This window comes from Littorina saxatilis, linkage group LG9 (genome assembly GCF_037325665.1).
Source record: "Littorina saxatilis isolate snail1 linkage group LG9, US_GU_Lsax_2.0, whole genome shotgun sequence".
NCBI classification, from domain to species: domain Eukaryota; kingdom Metazoa; phylum Mollusca; class Gastropoda; order Littorinimorpha; family Littorinidae; genus Littorina; species Littorina saxatilis.
The window spans coordinates 61,940,833-61,964,027 of record NC_090253.1 but is presented as its reverse complement, the minus strand read 5'-3'; the positions used below and the strand labels follow the sequence as shown (position 1 = coordinate 61,964,027).

General features: G+C 41.8%; 2 protein-coding genes across 2 annotated transcripts in view; both read right to left on the bottom strand.

Moving 5' to 3' along the window:
* Nucleotides 1–23,076, bottom strand: part of LOC138976717 (protein strawberry notch homolog 1-like) — a 50,849-nt gene extending 27,773 nt beyond the window's left edge. Inside the window, exons 1-4 of the mRNA XM_070349588.1 lie at nucleotides 23,009–23,076; nucleotides 18,510–18,623; nucleotides 17,049–18,188; nucleotides 15,701–15,794 (exon numbers count right to left, since the gene is read on the bottom strand). Of these exons, the coding sequence (XP_070205689.1) occupies nucleotides 15,701–15,794; nucleotides 17,049–18,188; nucleotides 18,510–18,623; nucleotides 23,009–23,026 (1,366 nt within the window). The 5' untranslated portion in view covers nucleotides 23,027–23,076. The remainder of the gene's footprint in view (nucleotides 1–15,700; nucleotides 15,795–17,048; nucleotides 18,189–18,509; nucleotides 18,624–23,008) is intronic.
* On the bottom strand, nucleotides 1,854–4,079 carry LOC138976715 (uncharacterized). The gene has a single exon (XM_070349587.1). It carries the CDS (start codon nucleotides 3,741–3,743, stop codon nucleotides 2,055–2,057), a length of 1,689 nt encoding a protein of 562 aa, XP_070205688.1. The 5' UTR covers nucleotides 3,744–4,079; the 3' UTR covers nucleotides 1,854–2,054.
* Nucleotides 23,077–23,195: the final 119 nt, after the last annotated feature.

Here is a 23,195-nt window from a genome sequence, read left to right as displayed (position 1 = left end):
TTCAAAACCTTGTCTCAGGCCTATCATTGAACATCACGGCAAAGTCACACAAAGCTCATGTGTTTTCATCATTGACAAGGACTTACAATTATCTAAGGCCACAAAAGTTGCAAACAAAAGACAGACAGCAGATGTCAGATGATATATTTGTGCACGTCCATGATACTGGGTAACAGTTACAGGTTTCATGTGATGTATGACAACTTTGTCTGATAAAATAAAACGTGTTTGCAAAATAAGTTGTGTTTGTGATTTTTTTAAAAATAATTTTGTTTGTCGAAGCATGTCCTCAAAATGGCGCTCAAAAATGGGACATAATAAAGCTTCTCACTTCTATGCACTGGTGTTTTTGTTAGAAACACCAAAGATAATTAATTTTGTTGTGGCACATGATTTTAGGTTAGGACACATTTTTGCAATAAAAACACAGAAAATAATATAACACTTAGTTATTTCAGATTTAGGTGGAATTGACAAAAGCCTTGTCGTAAGTTACTTTCGTTTCCATAAACGCTTCAGGGAGAATGAATTGTCTGAAGTACTAACACGCACACTTTACAGCAACAACATTATTTTGTATGCTGGATTATAACTTACTTAAATTAATTGAGCAATAGATCTTTCAAAAATATCAATGATCGGCGATAAACGTAGACGATGTTCCGATCTCACTTGGTTTTGTTTTCTGCTGTAATGTACGCAATCAAACTAACTGATTTCACGCAGTCGACCCCACCCAATTGTCAATGTGTTGTGATGAAATACATGCTCGAGAACTTTCCATTTTTAGTCTTTGGGGGAATATATGATTGAACAAGAGGCGAAGCCTTCAAGACTCACGTAAGAAATCGACAAACAGTAACACAAACTCAATCACTCCGTCACACATACACACACACAGTACACACACACACACACACACACACACACACACACACAGAAAGAGCATAGGTGAAACTGTGCAAGAAAGCGAGACACTAGATCTAGATCTGTCTGTCTGCATGTAGCCTACTTACATAGACACGACTGCCAAATAGTCTCGGCCCGCTCAAAATAACAATCACCGAGACTTTCAGTAATTCCATCGCGTGACGTCTAACCCTCGTACGTCATAATGTGACGTCAATGTAATATGACGTCTTCAAATGTTAAAGTTTCTACCACAGACATACACACATACATACGCACACACGCACAGACAGACAAAAGTTAGCATCGCATAGGCTACACTTACGTGAGCCAAAAAAGGTCTTTTGTATGTGTACAAGCCTGTTTAAGTTTGATTATTTACACTTTTTTTCAAAGTGCTCATGTCCCCTAGGCGTTACCCAATATCATGGACGTGCACATTTACTTCTTAAAGCCCTGGACAAAACCGGTAAAACCCTCTAAAAGTACACGCTCAACAGCTGCAACCATAAGTATAACAGCCATGACCGAAGACTTTCTCAGATTAAAATGCAGATAGCTGCCAATAGTCAGTTGCTTCAGCTTATCCTACCAGAACACCACCCCCCCCCCCCCCCCACCCATCCCTCACTAACTTTTCTTCCCTGAGAGAGACAAACTAAAGATAGGATTACAAGGTAACCACTGACCCTCAATGGACAATAAAACTGATCCAAAGACAAATCATTTTGAATACACTCCCAACAAAATATACTTAAGGGAAAACTTGTAATTGTGTTAAGACTGATCAAAAAAGCCACTCCAGATGCAAAGTATGTTAAGGAGGTCAGAGTGTTGTTCCCAGATTCAAGAAGACAATAGGTCAGTTGGACCTGGATTCTTTCTTTATTTGGTGTTTAACGTCGTTTTCAACCACGAAGGTTATATCGCGACGAGGGAAAGGGGGGAGATGGGATAGGGGAAAGGGGGGAGATGGGATAGAGCCACTTGTTAAACGCGTCCCAACCGATCCGGCCTCTCCCATGATGCACCGCAAAAAAGGGGCGGAGCCTAACTAAATATAGCGAGAACGCATGCTACGCATGCTGTAAACAATCCCATGCTGTGTTAGTCAAAGCCGAATGGAAAGCGTGTACTGCCTACCTTTACTGCTGAAGAATTGCTGATGCGTAATCGTGCCACAGCATCGTCCAGAAATCAAAACACTTTCTTTTTAAGTTCCGCCTGGCACTGACACGGCGTGGATTCCTGGCATCCTGAATTTCACGAAGAGAGGTCACTATTCTGGAGTTGATGTTCTCATTCCAGTCTAGTATTGACATGTGCGTTCTCAGCGTGTAACTCTCGAGTGAAAGGCTGCCGTCTGTTCGTTTGTCATGGTACTGGAGCATGGTGTTGTTGAATGATTCAACGAAGTAGGTGTCCATGCAGTGAATGTAATCTAAAGGGTTCTTGAAAATGACTGTTCGTTCTAAAGCTTGTCGTAAAAGAAGTTCTGCCTTTGGGTCTGTGATTGGAAGTTTTGAAGGTTCGTACTGTGGGTCTGTTTTGCATCTTGACGTGGTGTGGCAGTCGTGGTGATTACCTTTGTAGTGTTGAATAATATTGATGATCATGGCTTGAAGTTTGGTAGGGTCGTCTTCACAGTTCTTCATGCTCCAGTACATGTGTGTCTTGATGCTGGCAGCCTTGTCACTCAGTTCTGGATGCCAGGTTTTTCCTTCTTGGTATCGTGGCCCAGTGCATACTGTTCGGACCTCTTTGGCGACGTTTTTGGCAGCGTGCCAAGTGTCATTAGTTGAGGTCGTGTCTGGCCGGTTGTCCCTCACCCACTTGTTCACGGTGGCGTTCCTGTCGTGACAGTGGACTCGTATGTGGACCGATCCATCCTCCTGCCCGTCCAGATAGTCGTAGACACGCTTAGTGCCAATCAGTTCGTGTTTCTGGGCGCACGGCTCATCGGTCCTGCTCACAACGGACACGTGTAACACTTTGTGGCTCTGTGCGCCCAGACACACAATGTCAGAATATCTTGAGTTTTTTCTCGTTCCGTGTCTGGCATCCGTAAGGATACTGATGCCACCATCCTCATAAAGAACAAGTTCCTCGAGTAGGGCGTCGTACGTCGAGTCAGACACCTGTCTGGCGACACAATCCTTGTACACGCTAAAAACATTACTTACGTAGTCATCACCCAGTTTGCCAATGCCTGCTGCCTCAACAATTCTCTGGTACTGGTTCAGCTTTATCCCAGAAACAAAATACCCATGAATCATTTTGCAGTTGACAAGGTATTTAACACCCAGGTATGGCGAGCTAGGCCAGTCGATTTTGTGATCATTATCACATGCAAAGGTGAAAAGACCGACATGTCCAAGCATTTTCATATTTGTACGCACAAGACTACATCCACACTGAACAGAATGATGATACACACGTTCACAAAACTTATCCAGGGAACTCTGGGCACAAACAAACAGCTGTTCGTCACTAGAATCAACACCACTGACAAGGGAGAAAGAAGTGTCTGCAAAATGTCCAAGAACTGGAGCATCAGTTGGTGCAGGAGGATCAAGTTCAATGTTTTTATCGATGAAAAAACGCAGTATAGTGTCAACAAGTTGTTTGTTAGTAACAGTGTTTGGATTCCCTTCTCCTAAAAATGTCTTAATCTTTCGTACTTGTGAATGAATCAAATCAATTTCATCTTTCTCTCCACTGAACTGAATTTTGCCTTCTGCTTTTCTCTGTACACGACCAACATTTCTTCGCTTTACAGCTTCTTCTGAGTCTTTGTAATATTTTCTTTTTTGTACGTTTGTTATGTCTTCCATTCTTGGAATACAAAATCACAGTCTAGGTACAATGCAACTCTCAACCGTTTTGGAAAAAAGCAAACCAAATTCCACAAGTAAATACTTCAAAGCCCTTCTCCGTACAGGACTGATAGAACATTTAGATAAATGACTGATTTCTGTGATTAATTCAACTTTTGAAGAATCAGTGCCAACACTATCTTTTAGAATGTAAGTATGTCCAGCTAGCACACTGATAGAAACAGACACAACAGAATAATTGGTGGGAATTTTTAGCGCCTTGTTTTTGGGCGCAAAATCTGGTCGAGATGACCGCACTTTTTCAAACTACAAAAGTAGAAAGGAAACTGGGGCCACAAGGAGGGGGGGGGGCTACAAGGGGTGGGGGTACGGGGACACTGAGGGGTGGGGGACATGGAGGGGGTGGGGAGGGGGGCGGACCACTGACTTACAGAAAGGTCTAGTCTCTGTATAGTGAGTACTTGTAGGGCACACACAACCGAGATAATTAGACGTATTCATATTTCTGAGAGTAAACCCTCGACCCCCACCCCCTCCCCATCACAGGATTCGGAAACTCAACTCATGTGTCTTGCTTTCTGCTCTTCCCCCCGTTTGCATAGACTTGAAAATGAGCCAGTCTGTTGCCAGGGGGTTTTCATTAGTACCAGCTCACAAATATATAGGATATGTTGCAAAGTCAACGATACAATTTCAACTTGACCAACCTGATTCACAAATGAGCCTGGTCTTCTGTAAAGGTGTGGTTCTGCTTCAGCAGCCCGCGCGGTGTGAGGCCCACTAGAGGGTAACATGCCAACACAATTTGTGGAACTAACTAGGTACCTAAATACAATGAAGTAGAATGAGACACCGTCGTTTTTATTCATCCCTGGGAGGTCCCCACCAGTAGGGCGCGAACCCTATCTACGTGATGACAGACTGCCCTAGTTTCCCACCAGTCAGTTTGTTTCAGTTTTCTACAGAACCATGGTTAGCGCCCTGTACTGTTCAGTCATTTGCAATTTGACGTGTTAGTGTGTAAATGATAATCAATGGAAAATAACTCATTTGATTTGACTCTTTTAGGCGTAACAGAAGAACAACAAACGTCTGTTGAGACACTTTTTCGTGATCGTGGATGGTTTTTGAATACGAGAAGGAGTGAAGTATCAGTTTCTTCTGGAGATAATATTGCCAGCATCAGTGTCGAGAGGGACTCAGATTCACCAGCACTGTGTTCTGTGTCGGGTCGCGGTGTTTGTCCAGGCCTCAGCGTTGGTAGCGAGGGCGGTGAAAGCCGAGGAATCGGAGGGGCACAGGTGTCAGTGCCAGTGCCAGCCGAAGGGGAGTGTCTGTTTTGTTTTTGTTTGCCGTGTGTTGCAACGTGCAAACAGAAGTGGCTAGGCAGTGGGCAGCCAGCAAACATTAGAAATTCGGCGATCAGAAAAAGACTGTATAAAAAATACTGGACAATGATGTCAACACGCAATGCATGGAGACATCCTCTCTACATTCAAAAAAAGACACGCACACTTAGCATTGACAATCCCTGCACAGTTAATATACAAAGAGAGATCATGCCGGAATGTATACTTGATTTAGTGAGGGGACTTTATCCAAATCCAAACGGAATTCCATACCAAGGACATCACTGGTGGTAAAGGTAAGCGACAGCTTCTTGTTTCAGCATGTGTAAAGCTTGCCATGTGCTGTGTTATTTTTAGAACACTGTTGTGAATCTGTCACGTCAAGACCAAGTTTTCCACGCCCCCTTTTCGAACGTATTTCTCAGTTCAAATCTTTATCAACAAATATAACATTTCAGACAACTTTTTAACCGTTTGTATCAACTTCTTAGCCTTTGTAGTCGGAATAGCTTTGCGTATGCAAAATTATTTGAGAGAAAGCGACCTAGTATGTGAAATATTCAAAAAAACATCAGAGCTACTTCTGCTCGTGGCTCAGGAACAATTTCAAATGGTCTCCATAACGGGAGGCACAGGCGCCTTATATATGCCTGCCGGGCCTTTAAGTGTTTCTTGTTCACAAAAGCACTAATCAAACAAGAAGAGCAAACGCTCGATCGAGTCACTTTCGCAGTTCTGAATATTATATGAGGCATCAGATGGACAGGAAGAAATTGCTATTCACAACACAATGAGTCACGTTCACATAAAATTTGAGCCCGGTCACTTTTATAGTTTCCGAGAAAAGCCCAACGTTAAGTTGTGTGTTGCCGAACAGAAAAGGCTAGTTATCTCCCTTGTTTTTCTGATAACGTTCGTAAAAGGCTACAGATGTAAATACTTTGATGTAAAGAATAATCCTACAAAGTTTCAATCACATCCGATGAACTTTGTCAAAGATATAAAATGTCTAATTTTTCCTTTGACGCTGACCTGTGACCTTGAAAAAGGTCAAAGGTCAACGAAACCATCGTTAAAGTGTAGAGGTCATTGGAGGTCACGACTAAACAAAATATGAGCCCGATCGCTTTGATAGTTTCCGAGAAAAGTCCAACGTTAAGGTGGTGTCTACGGACGGCCGGCCGGACAGACTAACACTGACCGATTACATAGAGTCACTTTTTCTCAAGTGACTCAAAAATTGCTCCAGGGGCTTGCAACGTAGTACAATATATGACCTTACTGGGAGAATGCAAGTTTCCAGTACAAAGGACTAAACATTTCTTACATACTGCTTGACTAAAATCTTTACAAACATTTGACTATATTCTATACAAGAACCACTTAACAAGGGTAAAAGGAGAAACAGAATCTGTTAGTCGCCTCATACGACATGCGGGGTGCAGAGAAATAAGGATGTGGAAAAGAAGACTTTTGGTAAGTGAAATAAAGGTGATGGATCCAGTCAGGTAGAAATAAGACAAGAAAAGAATTGGAAAACTGCAGGGAAAAGTAGGGAGAGTTTTCTTGGAAGGAAATATAGGTGAAAGGACTGGTAAGGCAGAAATAAGACAAAAGAAGAGAAGAAACAGAACCATTAGTCGCCTCTTACGACATGCTGGGTAGCATCGGGTAAATTCTTTCTAGTCCCAACCAATATGGGACTCCCCCTAACCCGCGGGGGGTTGGACCTGGATTGAAAATATGTGTCCAATTGCATGAGCTACACAAAATTATTCGTTCACAAGACTTTCATATCAAAACTATCAGACGGTGGACCACCCAGGGATCGGAGCAATGCATCAGATAAGAAAAGCTAAGCATCAGTGACAAAAAACACAGGCCCGATAACACCACAGGCTTATGAGCTAATACTCAATTCCTTTTCAGATGCAGCAACTTCAAAACCTTGTCTCAGGCCTATCATTGAACATCACGGTAAAGTCACACAAAGCTCATGTGTTTTCATCATTGACAAGGACTTACACATGAATCATTATCTAGGCCACAAAAGTTGCACACAAAAGACAGACAGCAGATGCAATGTTAACTTCATTAAGCCCTGACAAAACATGAAAAACTCTCTAAAAGTAAGCGCAGAACAGCTGCAACTATAGCAACCATAACTGAAGATTTTCTTTTGATTAAAATGCAAGATAGCTGCCTTCTCCTATAGAAGCAACCCCCCCCCCCCCCCACACTTACTTCTCTTCCTTGACAGAGACAAATTAAAAATGGGATTACAAGGTCACCACTGACCCTCAATGGACAACAAACCTGACCCAAAGACAAGTCATTATGAACACAGTCCCCACAAAATATACTTAACAGCAGTTTTGTAAAGGCTGATTGTGAAAGCCACCCCAGAAGCAAAAACTGTAAAGGGAGTGACAGTGTTGTTCCCAGACTCAAGGACAAAAGGTCAGTTGGACCTGGACTTGAAATATTTGTCCAATTGCATTGGCTACAAAAAATTGTTTGGTGACAAGACCTTCATATCAAAATTATCAGACCGTAGATCAAACAGGGATCAGAGCAATGCATCAGTGACCGAAGACAGGAACATGTTAACAAGCCTGGATTTCCAATTTGTACTCAATTCCTTTCCAGAAGCAGTAACCTTGTCTCAGGCCTATCATTGAACATCACGGCAAAGTCACACAAAGCTCATGTGTTTTCATCATTGACAAGGACTGACAAAGATACACATTATCTAGTCAATCAAAAAAGTTGCAAACAATAGACAGCAAATGAGATTTTAAGCCCTGCATAAAATATGAAAAACCCTCTACAATCACATGCCGAACAGCTGCAACCATAACAACTATGTCTGAAGACTTTCTCAGATCAGACTTGAGGTAGCCTGCCAGTGCCTATCCTACAAGAACTCCCGCTGCAAAAGTATGGGACGGTCAACCAGCCAGGGATCAGATGACAAAAGTAACGCATCATTGACCAAAAACGGAGGCCCAATTACAACACATGATTACAAGTTTTTACTCAACTCCTTTCCAGAAGCAGTAACTTCATGAATTCAAAACCTTGTCTCAGGCCTATCATTGAACATCACGGCAAAATCATGCACAAAGCTCATGTGTTTTCATCATTGACAAGGACTTTCAATTATCTAAGGCCACAAAAGTTGCAAACAAAAGACAGACAGCAGATGAGATATTAACTTCATCAAGCCCTGGACAAAACATGAAAAACCCTCTAAAAGTATGGGCAGAACAGGTTCATCTATAACAGCCATGACTAAAGACTTCCTCGGATAATAATATTTTGAACACAGTCCCCACAAAGCAGTAACTTCAAAACCTTGTCTCAGGCCTATCATTGAACATCACGGCAAAGTCACACAAAGCTCATGTTTTCATCATTGACAAGGACTTTTGCATTAGCTAGGCTAACAAACAGCTGCATACAGTTACACAGGCAGACAAACAGGGGGTCAGATTTGGAGACCGGGACAAAAACTCTCCAGAACTTCACACGCGGCAACTACAGCTGTACAAGAACAACACCATGTGTAGCTTGATCACTCTCACCTCAAAGTAAAAATACTTTTTGGTAGGGTCCAGGCTAATCTTAACAAAACACACTCTAAAACTAATAAAAGCAAGAACAGTAAAGTGAGTGATGCCTAAGCAACAGTTCAAGCAAAACCTCTGTTTTACAACCTCAACCATTAATCCGGACTAACTAGGTTTTGTAAAGAAGGGAGTCTTAAAATGGAGGTTAGTTTACAGATTTCATGAAGGGAAAATTATCAGTCAATACTCCATTTCTTTCCAGAAGTGTATGTACTGATGTAGGAACTTCAAAACCTTGTCTCAGGCCTATCATTGAACATCACGGCAAAGTCACACAAAGCTCATGTTTTCATCATTGACAAGGACTTGCACATTATCAAGGCTTAAAAAAAACTTGCAAACAATAGACACAGCAGATGCGATTTTTTAAGCCCTGGACTAAATATGATAAACCCTCTAGAACTACATGCACAACAGCCGCAACGAGAACAACCATGTCTGAAGACTATCTAACTCTAACATTAGAATGCAGGTAGCTGTCAATGGTCAGGGTCTTATCCTTCAACCCCCCCCCCCCCCCCCAACAATTTTTGGGTCAGAAGACCTCCTTCGTGTCATAACTATCAGACAGTCAACCTGAGCAAGGGATCAGATCAATGAGTAAGATAAAAAAAAAAAATTAAAAACCGCATCAGTGACCGTAAACAGAGGTCTGGTATTGATAACAACACTGGATTACGAGTTAATATTCAATTCCTTTTGAGGAGCAGTAACTTCAAAACCTTGTCTCAGGCCTATCATTGAACATCATGGCAAAGTCACACAAAGCTCATGTGTTTTCATCATTGACAAAGACATAACCAATCATCTAGGCAAACAAATAGCTGCAAAGACAGGCAGACTGTGGGTAATATTTAGAGACCAGAAAAAAACCTCTCCAGAACTTCACACAGAATAGCGGCAACTGCTAAGAAAAAAACATGCCCAAAGATGTCCCCAGATAAGAATGCAGACAGCTGTCAATCCTACAGCTGTACAAGAAAAAACTTCATGTGTAGCTTGATCACTCTCACCTCAAAGTCAAAATACATGTTGGTAGAGTCCAGGCTAATCTTAACAAAACACTCTAAAACTAGTAAAAGCAAGAAAGAGAGAGAGAGAGAATGGTAGGGTTTATGTTTAAACTGTTCAGCATCGCTCACAGTATCAGAGAGAGAGAGAGAGAGTGGCAGGGAGGGTGAGAGAGACAGAGAAGGGGAGAGGGGGAGAGAGAGAGAGAGGACGATTAAAGATAGAGAGAGGGAGAGAGGGGAGGGGAGGGAGAGAGAGGATGGGGAGAGAGGATAGAGAAAGAGAGAAAGTGTGCAAATGCCAGTTGACGGAGAGAATTATAGCTAAATTATAATTGATTGAAAATATTGTACATTTTCGAAGATTGTCCATGTTAAACGAAAGAATGATATTATTATTATTTATAACCCATTCTGTTTACGTTTAAACTGTTCAGCTTCGCTCACAGTATCATACTCGTAGCGAGTCATATTGTAACTGAGGTTCAAAAAAAAAAAAAAAAAGAGAAAAAAAGAAAGAAAAAAAAAAAAAAAAAAAAAAAAAAAAAACACTCTAAAACTAGTAAAAGCAAGAACAGTAAAGTCAGTGATGCATAAGCAATAGTTCAACAAAACCTCTTGTTTTACAACCTGCCATTCAATGACCGCTCAATGGAAAATAAAACTGATCCAAAGACAAATCTTCTTGAACAAAGTCACCATGAAATACACTTCAGTAACGGCTGATCGTAAAAGTCAGTCCAAAAGCAAAACTATAAAGGGAGTCTCAGTATTGTTCCTAGACTCAAGGACAATAAGTCAGTTGGACCTGGATTGAAAATATGTGTCCAATTGCATTGGCTACCAATTTTTTTTCGTAAACAAGACCTTCAAATCCAAACTATCAGATGGTCGACCAACCAAAGATCAGACGGTCGACCAACCAAAGATCAGACGGTCGACCAACCAAACTATCAGACGGTCGACCAACCAAACTATCAGACGGTCGACCAACCAAAGATCAGACGGTCGACCAACCAAACTATCAGACGGTCGACCAACCAAACTATCAGACGGTCGACCAACCAAAGATCAGACGGTCGACCAACCAAACTATCAGACGGTCGACCAACCAAAGATCAGACGGTCGGCCAACAAAAAAAATAGGTGTGGTTACGGTAACATAGCCAAAATAAATAGGGTAGGAAGGTAGGCAATCACTTTTTTTTAAAACTTTTTTTTCTAATGTGTACACATTAAACCTACTTGACAGGGAAATAAGTGTGCGACTCGGGGGATTTCGCTTTCATTGCGTTTTCTGCACTCGGGGTTGTTTTTGTTTTTTTGTTTTTGACAAATGTAATAAAAAGTTATAGGGTCGGCCCCTAAAAATAGGGTAGGTCGGGTTACCGTAACCACACCTATTTTTTTTTTTAGGCCTAAGCAATAGTTTAACAAAAGTTCTTTTTAACAACCTCTAACAATCCCCATAAATTAGGTCCAGTAATAAAGGGAGTCATAAAGGGAGGTTACTTTACACAAATTACAGACTACATGAAGGGAGTCATAAAGGGAGGTTACTTTACACAAATTACAGACTACATGAAGGGAGTCATAAAGGGAGGTTACTTTACACAAATTACAGACTACATGAAGGGAGTCATAAAGGGAGGTTACTTTACACAAATTACAGACTACATGAAGGGAGTCATAAAGGGAGGTTACTTAACACAAATTACAGACTACATGAAGGGAGTCATAAAGGGAGGTTACTTTACACAAATTACAGACTACATGAAGGGAGTCATAAAGGGAGGTTACTTTACACAAATTACAGACTACATGAAGGGAGTCATAAATGGAGGTTACTTTACACAAATTACAGACTACATGAAGGGAAATTTACCAGTCAATACTCAAATTCTTTCCAGAACTATATGAACTGATGTAGTAACTTCAAAACCTTGTCTCAGGCCTATCATTGAACATCACGGCAAAGTCACACAAAGCTCATGTGTTTTCATCATTGACAAGGACTGACAACAATAGACAGACAGCAGAAGAGATTTTAAGCCCTGGAAAAAATATGAAAAACCCTCCAGAACTATGCTGAAACTATAGCCATGGCTGCAGACTTTCTCAGATCAAAATGTAGGTGGCTGCCAATGCTCAGTCAGCGACTCAGTGGCTATCCTACAACCCCCCCCCCCCCCCCCTTAATTTTCTTCCTTGAAACGGACTAAAGATGGGATCATCAGGTCACCGTGACCCTCAATCTCGAGTCAATCGACAATACAACTGATACAATTACAAAGACAAGTCGTTTTGAACACAGTCACCACAGCCACAGTTTTGTGAAGGCTGATCTTAAAAGCCACTCAAAAACTGCAAAAGCAAAAACTGTAAAGGGAGTCACAGTGTTGTTCCCATGCTCAGATAACAATAGGTCAGTTGGAACTATGACCTGGACTGAACATTTTATTATTATGTGTCCAAATGTATTGGCAAAACATTTCTTTCTTTGGTCAGTAGACCTTTGTGTCAAAAATATCAGACCGCCGACCAGCCAGGAATCAGACCAATGCAATCATGCATCAAACAAAAAAACACCAATGCATCAGGGACCCAAAACAGAGGCCCAATAAGTTGAATAACAACACAGCACTGAGCAGAAGCAGTAACTTCAAAACCTTGTCTCAGGCCTATCATTGAACATCATGGCAAAGTCACACAAAGCTCATGTGTTTTCATCATTGACAAGGACTTAACCAATTATTTAGGCAAATAAACATCTGCATAGATGCAGACGGTGAGATTTAAGGACCAAGACTAAAACTCTCAAGAACCTCACACAGAACAGCAGCAACTAAAAGTAAAAGAAACATGTCCAATTCTAAAAGATGTCCTCACAGCAGAACGCAGACAGCTGCCAATGTTTAGTGTCTATCCTACAGCTGTACCAGAACAGAATCATGTGTAGCTTGATCATTTTCACCTCAAAATATATTTTTGGTAGTGTCCAGGCTGGTCTTAACAAAACACTCAACACTAGTAAAAGCAAGAACAGTAAAGGGAGCGATGCATAAGCAATAGTACAATGAAATCACTGTTTTTGCAACTTTTACAACCTTAAACTTTAAGTATTAAACAATGGCGACTACACGTGAGAGGGAACAATAAAGAGACCAAAAAGCAATGTAGTTGTGTACTCACGTTAAAATGAGGATCACGGAACGAATAACACTAACAGCGACGTTTCAACCTAAGGGTCTTCTTTTGGCACAAAAACACAAAAGTACACACACAAAAAAGAAGAAGAAAGACGATAGAACAGATAAAGAGGAGAATAACTGACAAAACAACTGCACTGCACAAACCAACAAATGACAAAGACAGAGAAGCAAGGGAAGCTACTCGAGGGGAAGCCAACAATAACACAGGCAAGAAAAAGTTAGAGTTGAAAAGCGGCAGTTTTGAGGTCTGTAGACCAAACAAAATGTGGGGGAGGGGGGAATGAATGGGAACGAAAGAGGAAACTCACGTACCCGTGCGGACACACACACATACACACAAGGTGGAACAGCGGGGGGAAGGTTGAGACGAATGAATTAACGGCGGATGTTAATTCCATCAGGGCAGGTAGTGCCGAGGGATGATATGATGTGGGACTCCCTGAGTTTGCGCTCGAAGGAGTCGCCACGTACTTGCCACAGAGCCATGACTTTGACATGATCAAGTGAGTGATTAATGGCGGTGAAATAAAGGGATACTGGCCTATTGCGGGAATGACGGATGTCGGCCAGATGCTCGGAAAAACGCACCTCGAGGGTGCGGGCGGTTTCTCCGATATAAATCTGGCGACTTAAACTTTAACTTTAAACAGTCTGGACAAATTAGGTCTTGTGAAGAAGGGAGTCTTAAAATGGAGATTAATTTACAGACTTCATAAAGGGAAAACCTTGGGTGACAAAAGTCTTGACGGTGACACAGAGGTGGTCTTTAAACCTTATTTTTTCAGACTTTCTGTTCATTACCTCTGTAAAAGTACCACCATTTTAAAACTCCCTCCATTTCAAGATCCAATTTTCTCAGGAGGGTTCCACTGTATCAACAAGCTGAATGCAGACCTGCCTACCCCTGAAATGTACCATGTGTAGGTTTGGGTGTGAAAATAAGGCAAATGTGTAGTTTGGCAGGTGAATGTGTAGTATTTCAATTTGATCAACCCAAACCGCAAAACAGAACAGTTACTTATACCGTACTAAAACAAACACTCAACACTCCAAACAAAACTATTACAATGTAAACAATACTCCTCATACAATTACAAACAAAGCCCCCACAAAAATACAAGCCAAACATTAAGTTTATTTGTTAAGAAAAAAATTATTAACTAGTTTGGAACATTTGCATGGGTGAAACTGATCAGAATTAAAAATAAGGAAAATGAGGCCGGGGTCCAGGGGCCGCCCACGCCCTGGTGGGGTGCAGGGGCAACGCCCTCTTAGGGGGCCCAGGGGGCTTCGCCCCCGGAAGAAAACGAAAAATCAGGCTTTTTAAGGGTAAAAGTAGGCCTTTCCTGGTATCCCAAACACACAAATTTGCACAGTACACAATGATAACAAATGCCAAGCTGTAGCCCGATAATTCGCGCGCTCAGGGAAACAAAGATTCAGCGATGTCCGGTCACTGTGTTAGAGAAAATACAGATCGGATCGCCGGCAAATAAAAACAAAAAACAAATTTTTTTTTTTTTTTTACAGATTTTCAAAATAAGGAATTCTTTATTTGACTAATTTCATTTGGCGGATTTCCGCCCTAAGGCAGAAAAGTTTCACCCATGCATTTGTTAAAAAAAAAGCTATGTTGAGGGGTAGGCTATGCAGTTCATATACAGTGGGACCCCCTATTCAAGACCTGTGACAATCTGAGAACATCAAGTCACAAAAAGTAGGGACTGGGAGTATGTGTATCAACATGAAGGCAAATGTGCATATAAGGCCAAAAAAAAAAATAGTCTGTTTACGGTAACCCGACCGACCCTATTTTTTTCGCGCGACCCTAGACTTTTTTTGGGCATTTGGGAAAAAAAAGAGGTTTTTTTTCGCAAAATAACGTAAAAATATAGTTTTTTTGGAGAAAAAAAAAAAAAAAAAAAAAATCCCGACCTACCGACCCTATTTTTTTTGGCCTATGTTACCGTAAACAGACCTATTTTTTTTTGGCCTAAACAGAACAGGTTTGCGTCGGCAATAATAATAATATGGCAGGTCATTGCATCTGCTCTGGTTACCGATCTCTCAAAAGTGAGCTTGTCTTGGTCTTCTTTCCCTGACACGCGTTTCTTCACAAAACAGTCCAAATTTTCCTCTGCTTTGGTCGGGATTTCTCGAATTCCTCATGAGAAGTGCTTTTCTTGTGGCGGTTACACGGTCGTAAAGCCCACTGTGCTTCTCTGAAAAAGCTGTGTTGCACACAGTGCAGTGGGCAAAATGCTTCCCTTTTCTCCACGAAACTAGGCATGGATGCTCCTCATAGTACTTTGGCAGAAAAGCCTTGCTGGGAGTTTGACCAAGCTTCTTTTTTTTGCTCCGTAGCGGTTGATCGCCAAAGTCTTCTGAATCCGTGTTCGTCGCTGTAGCCATTTTTTTTCCCTCCAGAAAGAATGAGCTACGAAGTGACCGCGTTCAGAAAAGTATGTGCTGAAACGCCCGCGATTGTTGTAATAACAGCAGCAAGACCAACTGACTACGCTACTCTCGCGGGCGCCGGGCATGTTTTGCACGCAGTACACAACCGGTTAGTACAAATTATGGATCGGAACTCGCTCGCGTTTTTTCGTATTCAAAATGTCAAAATGTGTAGTCGAAACGAAACGTTTGCGTAGTATAAGACAAGCATGCGTAGTTGCGTAGTTTGGGGTCCAAAATCGTAGTTTACTACGCTCAATGTGTAGTGTAAACAGGTCTGTGAATGTCACTCACACTTGGTGGGCATGTACTCGGCGTAGGTCTCGGCGTGACCCAGTTCTTCCGATTCCTCTTCCTCCACCTCTTCCGCCATCTGCTGCAAGGTGTGCTGCAAATACACCCGCTAGTGACATGCGCGTATTAATGACATGCAAACACGCACATCAATCAGTACACCCACTAGTGAGACGCATGTATTAATGACACGCTTTTTAATCTTCCAAAATTATTTTTTTCATAAATAATCTTGCCCTTCCTCCATGAAGTTATGACTTAAATGTGTGAAGGTTTGATTTAAAACTTGAACACTTTTTGACTTGAGTACTTAAAAGAACACTCCTCTCTGTGTAAACAGTTGGGCTTCCAATCTCAGATCTGGCTTTTACTGATTGGATCATCCCTCCACTTGGCCAAGTACCAAGAATGAACAGCCTGGGCGTTCTCTGTACACGGTGGGGATTTTTTTGGATGAGTTAATTCATGAAAAAAAGTCCCAATTCACCACAGCAAGCACAGAGGGTGTTGATTTTAGGCATGTGTACAAGTAGAGGTATGGTTGTATCCTATGTACAAGTAGAGGTATGGTTGTATCCTATGTACAAGTAGAGGTATGGTTGTATCCTATGTACAAGTAGAGGTATGGTTGTATCCTATGTACAAGTAGAGGTATGGTTGTATCCTATGTACAAGTAGAGGTATGGTTGTATCCTATGTACAAGTAGAGGTATGGTTGTATCCTATGTACAAGTAGAGGTATGGTTGTATCCTATGTACAAGTAGAGGTATGGTTGTATCCTATGTAGAAGCCTGGCCAGCTATGAGACAGTGAGCCCAACTATTACTTTATATGAGAAGGAGCGTGCGTTTGAGTGTGTACTGTGTTCAGTGTCATCAACACACATACGACACGTGTCAAACTGTCATCAGCAAACTTGTGTTTGTACAGCACGCCTTTTTCTTCCTCCATAAAATCATGACTGAAACTGAAAGTGAAAGTAAAATACTTGAGGGTTAAATTTTAAAATCAAAACCTTGTGAAATCTTGATTGATGTGTGTAGTTTGATGAATGCAGAATGGAAGTTATGAGCATGAACAAATTGAAATAGCGGTCGGACTTCTACTTTCTGATGTTTTAAGTTGTACATTCTAAATCTAAGTCCTATTTTCCAACATTTTAACTGTCTTAAAATCACACTTGCTTTATCTTTCAATTGCTTTCACGGCTTAAAATAAATACCAAAGTGCAGAATTAATAACTTAACAACCTAAAGCCGTAACTAACACTCATTATCATAAAACTGAAAAAGATGTATTATGTCTACAGGCAAAATGGTTGCACTGTTTCTTAGTCTGATTTGTTACCTGTCTACCCGCAGCTCTGCTCCGACACTCAGCTTCGTTGGACCACATCCTAGAGATGTCCTTGTTGGTTACAGTCACTGGTTGCATCATGGGCACTCCCCCACCACCACCACCACCACCAGCACTCAAACTGCCGAGGTTGCCCAGGTGGAGTTTCTGAGACACGACGGTGGGAATGTTTCCAATGCTGTACACGGGAGAGTTACTGCGAGACCCAGCGTCTCCGTTGGACAGAGCGGACAAGCTGGCGGAATGGTGCAGGGGGGGCGGGCCGGGGGAGGGGGCTGACGAGGCTGTGATGACCTTGCCCCCTCCCAGGCCCGTCTTGTTGATGATCTGAAGCGGAGATCTGTCAGCTGCATTGGAGGGGAGAGTGATGGAGCGCAGATGACCGACGGAGGGGGAGCGGATGATCTGCGTGTGCTGGGGGGTGGTGGCCGTCACAACCCGGGGGGTCCCTGAAACACTGGCTGTGGAGGTGAGAGAGGCAGACGTCACTCGCACTATCTGCCCGTTGGCCTGGTTGAGCAGAAACCTCTCCCCACCCCCTGCTGTGTGTAAGAGTTGAGAGGCTAACACCACATGTCCGTTGGCCGTGGTTGTAATGGGGGTCAGTGTCTGACCGTTGCGAGTCACAAAGATCTTTCTGGCCACGGTGTTTCCCACGCTCTTGGCCCCCTGTGGTGTGATGATGATATTCTTGGAGATCTGGGGGGTGGCCGACCCACTCTGCGGCGTCATGATGATGCTCTTGGTCTGGGGATTGCCCCCACCGTTTGGGACGTGCGATATGATGATCCGACCGGCGGAACCAGGTGTCCCCGTCGACACCATGCGCTGCACAATTCTCTGACCGTTCGGCGTCTGACTGGTAATGATCGGTGTCCCGTTGGAAGTCCGCAGCAGGGAGTTGGACCCTACCTGACCTTGTGGGATTCGAATGACCTTGGTGACAGGTGTCCTTGATCCATTGGGGTCAGTGCTTTGCACCACCCTGATGGACTGCGGCATGGCACCGGCCTGAGTGACGATGATCTGGCCATGACTGAGACTGGAGGCAGGTGTTCGCACATTGATCATCTGTGAGGCCAGTGCTGGTCGAGGTGTGGACTGGGCCAGGGGAGGCTGCCGAGCCACAACCTAAAACCATCAACAGGACTTGCATGTAACTTACGTACAACCCTCTTCCTGAAGTGGGCATGACAAATTTGTATGGAACAAGGAAAAACATGTTTTTAATCAATGGTGAATGCTGATTAATACAGCCCCTCCAAAAAACACCAAATAAATTGCTTGTATCCATTTTAATTTGCAAAACACAGTCACAAACTTTTATACGTATTATTGAATCCCAACTGTAAGGAAATATTACTTGTCAAATAAAGAAAATTAAAACTCAGACAAACACACACACGACTAATTGAAAGACAGCTTGTATTTCTCTTGACAAGGAAAACATACCTGGGCGGGCATAGGTGTAGAGGAACCATGATCGTCTTCACCAAATTCATCGGCAAGACCATCCAAGCCAGACTCTGACAAAGCTGCCCCCAGTAAGTCAAAATGACCGCCACTCTGTTCAATAAAATAAAACCTTTCTTTCTTGAAAAAGTCATGGACGTACTGGATCTATCAATTTGTGTACCAATACCATATCACTTCCTCAAACTGTCAAAATGAGTTTGCAAATGTGATGACTCTGGATGAATGGTGAACAAAGTTTTATAGAAGTGAAATAAAAATATTATTTATTATGTCAAATACAAATAAATCTGTTTCAAAAATGTAGCCTAACACTATGACTTGCTAATTCAGCAAACCAATACAGGTGTAGCTGCTCTGACAAGCACGTAATGAAACCTACTCCATTTACCCTGGGAACAATGTTCTACCCATGCAGCCCTACAGGGGTGTTCCGAGAAATTTGGCGTTGCTGGTCAAATGACCACCTCTCCAAATAACAACTGGTCATTTGACCAGCTGATGCAAAAAGTGTCGGTCATACGGCCCAGTCGCGATTGTTCCTTAAAAAATAGTTTAAACTATATCATATTTGTTGCTAATTATAATTTGCTCATGCCTCTCTTCTCATGGTCTTGCATTGTCGAAGCATGAACATTTTCACAGCCTCTCGTGAAAATAGTTTTTCTTTTTGCATTTTTGCACAACATTTTGTTTTTGCTTGCGTCAAACCGAAGCCATGGGAACTTCGCCAGTCTTGTACGAACCCACGGTCGGCCTCACTCTCTGAATCTACTTTCGTTTCATCGGTTGCCACGTTCTCTGTCTCATTCTCATAACTTCCTCCCTCACCTGTTTTGTTTTGTTCACATGCTGCTGCACTGCTCCATGAGGTGCTAAAAAACATAAGCTTTCGTTGCTTTGGGTCAGTTTTTAACTTTTTTTTGCAAGACATGAGGATGACGCACGGTCCGCTTTGCACACAAATATGTCGTCTGCTTCAATCAATGTCGCGAAAATCATAAGTTCTCAAACGACGAAGTTGAAATTGGTTCACTACTTCGGCTATCATTGACTTCCGGTTTTTCAATCGAAAAGAAGTGATTGATGTTCGGGATGAGTTGGACAGTTTTGAATAAGAATTTCATTTCAAATCTAAGATTGATTTTGCTATTGACCGACGTGGTCATGTAACTGTCGGTCACAGACCGGCTCAAGCTCAATTTTGTCGAACAATTGACCAGTTGAGCCCGAAACATGCCGGTCATTTTGGAGCTTTCGCCTGTCAAATGACCGAAAACCGATGCTAGGAACACCCCTGAGCCTTAGGCCAAAAAAAAAAATAGGTGTGGTTACGGTAACATAGCCAAAAAAAATAGGGTAGGTAGGTAGGCAATCACTTTTTTTTTTAAAACTTTTTTTGCTAATGTGTACAAATTTTTTGCCATGAGAGGTGGTTCCCCTGTCATATAGATCTGAGAGAGGAAACACTTCCTGCATCGGGGTCAGTGACCGGTCAGTGACCAAAGGCATTGTGATAGCTGGGTGGCCTTGTTAAAAGACACGACCTTCTTCCCAGGGGTCAATGACCCAGTTTTCGCCATGAGAGGTGGTTCCCCTGTCATATCTGAGAGAGGAAACACTTCCTGCATCGGGGTCAGTGACAGAGTTTAACAGAGTGGAAATCTGTGTGTGCGGCCAGATCAAAGGCAGGGCAGTACCTAGCAGCTGAAACATGCATTATCACAAGTTGTTTGACTGGTACTCAAGCGGTCTCTTTGATTTTTTTCGTATTTCATACACGGATTAGGCGCTTCGTTATACAAGACGCAGGGGTCGAACTCGAGGAAAAAAGTCGCGCCTTATGACCCGGAAAGTTCGGTACTTGACAGGGAAATAAGTGTGCGACACGGGCGCTTTCGCTGCGTTTTTTTGTTTTGTTTTTTTTACAAATGTAATAAAAAGTTAAAGGATCGGCCCCTAAAAATAGGGTAGGTCGGGTTACCGTAACCACACCTATTTTTTTTTTAGGCCTTACCCAATGAAACAAAAGTCATTACTTACAAATATATTTATAGTCTCTATTACAAAATGTAAAAACGATGCCACAAGCACTGAGTGCAACTGTAAAACAATTCGCGTAAGGCGAAATTACATTTAGTCAAGCTGTCGAACAGTCACGGAATGAAACTGAACGCAGAGTATTTTTTCACCAAGACAGTACAGCTTCGTCAATCCCCGCATGAAGGAAATCGCTCACCTCCCACGTGCAAAACGTAGTGATATTGACACGCCAGATTAGCGCGGTAGCGTATTGTGCTAAGCAGGAAAGCGCGCTTTTCTGTATTCTTGTTAACTTTCTGAGCTTGTTTTGAATCCAACCTATCATATCTATATGTTTTTGGAATCAGGAAATGATAAAGAATAAGATGAAATCATTTTTGGATCGATTTCTTAAATTTTAATCGTAAGATTAATTAATCTATTTTCGTTAATTGTGATCGATTTAAACGATGAATTTGCTTTTGTACTCCTGTTCTTTTTGTGTCTTAATGTTGTATTTTGGTTTTGTACATGTGTATAGCAATGTCATTGTAAAGCGCTTAGAGCTTCTAGGTAAGCGCTCTATAAGTTTCCATTATTATTATTATTATTATCACATTTTAAGAGTAAACATGACATATGAATATGTATATTTTTAGATTCAGAATGTGATGAAGAATACGATGCAATCAATTTTAAATCTATTTGCGAAAAATCGATTTTAATGACAACTTTAATGAGCAAACTCATTAATTAATGTTTAAGCCTTCAACTTCAAGCTGAAATGAAATATCAAAGTCCGGGCTTCGTCGAAGATTACTTGACCAAAATTTCAACCAATTTGGTTGAAAAATGAGAGCGTGACAGTGCCGCCTCAACTTTCACGAAAAGCCGGATAGGATGTCATCAAAGACATTTATTAAACAAGAAGAGCAAACGCTCGATCGAGTCACTTTCGCAGTTCTGAATATTATATGAGGCATCAGATGGACAGGAAGAAATTGCTATTCACAACACAATGAGTCACGTTCACATAAAATTTGAGCCCGGTCACTTTTATAGTTTCCGAGAAAAGCCCAACGTTAAGTTGTGTGTTGCCGAACAGAAAAGGCTAGTTATCTCCCTTGTTTTTCTGATAACGTTCGTAAAAGGCTACAGATGTAAATACTTTGATGTAAAGAATAATCCTACAAAGTTTCAATCACATCCGATGAACTTTGTCAAAGATATAAAATGTCTAATTTTTCCTTTGACGCTGACCTGTGACCTTGAAAAAGGTCAAAGGTCAACGAAACCATCGTTAAAGTGTAGAGGTCATTGGAGGTCACGACTAAACAAAATATGAGCCCGATCGCTTTGATAGTTTCCGAGAAAAGTCCAACGTTAAGGTGGTGTCTACGGCCGGCCGGCCGGCCGGACAGACTAACACTGACCGATTACATAGAGTCACTTTTTCTCAAGTGACTCAAAAAATGAAAAAAACGTCTGGAGATACCATACTCAGGATCTCTCATGTCAAGTTTCATGAAGATCAGTCCAGTAGTTTTCTCTGAATCGCTCTACACACACACATACACCACACCCTCGTCTCGATTCCCCCCTCTACGTTAAAACACTTAGTCAAAACTTGACTAAATGTAAAAAAAAAAGGGGGGGGGGGGGTGATTTGTTTTTGTTTTTAGCAGGGGGTAGTAAATCTGAAGTGAAAGCGGGATCAAGATTATTTAATTTATTGATCTTTTTTAGCAGGAATTGATTTAAAAATCACCGAAGACAGGATTCTTAAATATCACAGAGAAGAATAAAAGTTGAAAGGCTGCGAATCCTAGGCTACATGACTGTCCCTACTAAGTACTAGTCAAAAACGCACATCATGTTTTGACCTCTAAGTACATGTAATAAATAGACATGATTTTAAAGGTCTGCAACACACAAAAATAGCCTACTTAGTACTTGTAATACAAAACATCACGAAAAGCAACACCAAGACTTAATCATTACACCGCCCTGTCCCATTTATATTCTGTTATTCCGTTTTACTGTCTTCGTCTCTCTCCATCTGTGGGGTAAGGACCGCAACATCAGCACGTGTGTTACTGTGTACGTAAACAGTCCACTGAAAATATCTTCCCGCCGTGATCAACATATAAAATTACAAAGAAGAAATAAGATTTTGTCAAAAAGACGCTTGAAGTGAAAATTATAATTTTTTTCTTGATCGATTGTGTGTTTTCTGACTGTCTGTGGGTATTGTTATGACTAGGCCGCTAACACTAACAGTATAAACACTGTTTCTGAGAAGACCACAAAACACAGGGACACGGTGACTGCGCATGCATCCTTTTTCGTAACAAACAAGGACAAAAAGCCCATTAAAAACAGTTATAAGTTCACACACGCTTTATCAAATTCTCAAGTTACAAATTACACTGATTGTAACACACGAAAATACATACACTTGTGTCTGCATCCATTTCACTTCGCAGCTAAATGTGTGCTTCTTCTGCGACCGTGTGTTCGGCCATTACTAGCCTATATTACCCATGAGTCAACGGGCTGTTCCTGGTTTGTTATATTTGATGTCGGGTCATCTGGCTGGTGGGATCTATCACAGCGGAATAACGTATTTTGAAGAGAGAAAAT

Excerpts from the sequence above, each read along its gene's own strand:
- LOC138976715 (XM_070349587.1), bottom strand. The coding sequence starts at position 3,743 with ATGGAAGACATAACAAACGTACAAAAAAGAAAATATTACAAAGACTCA.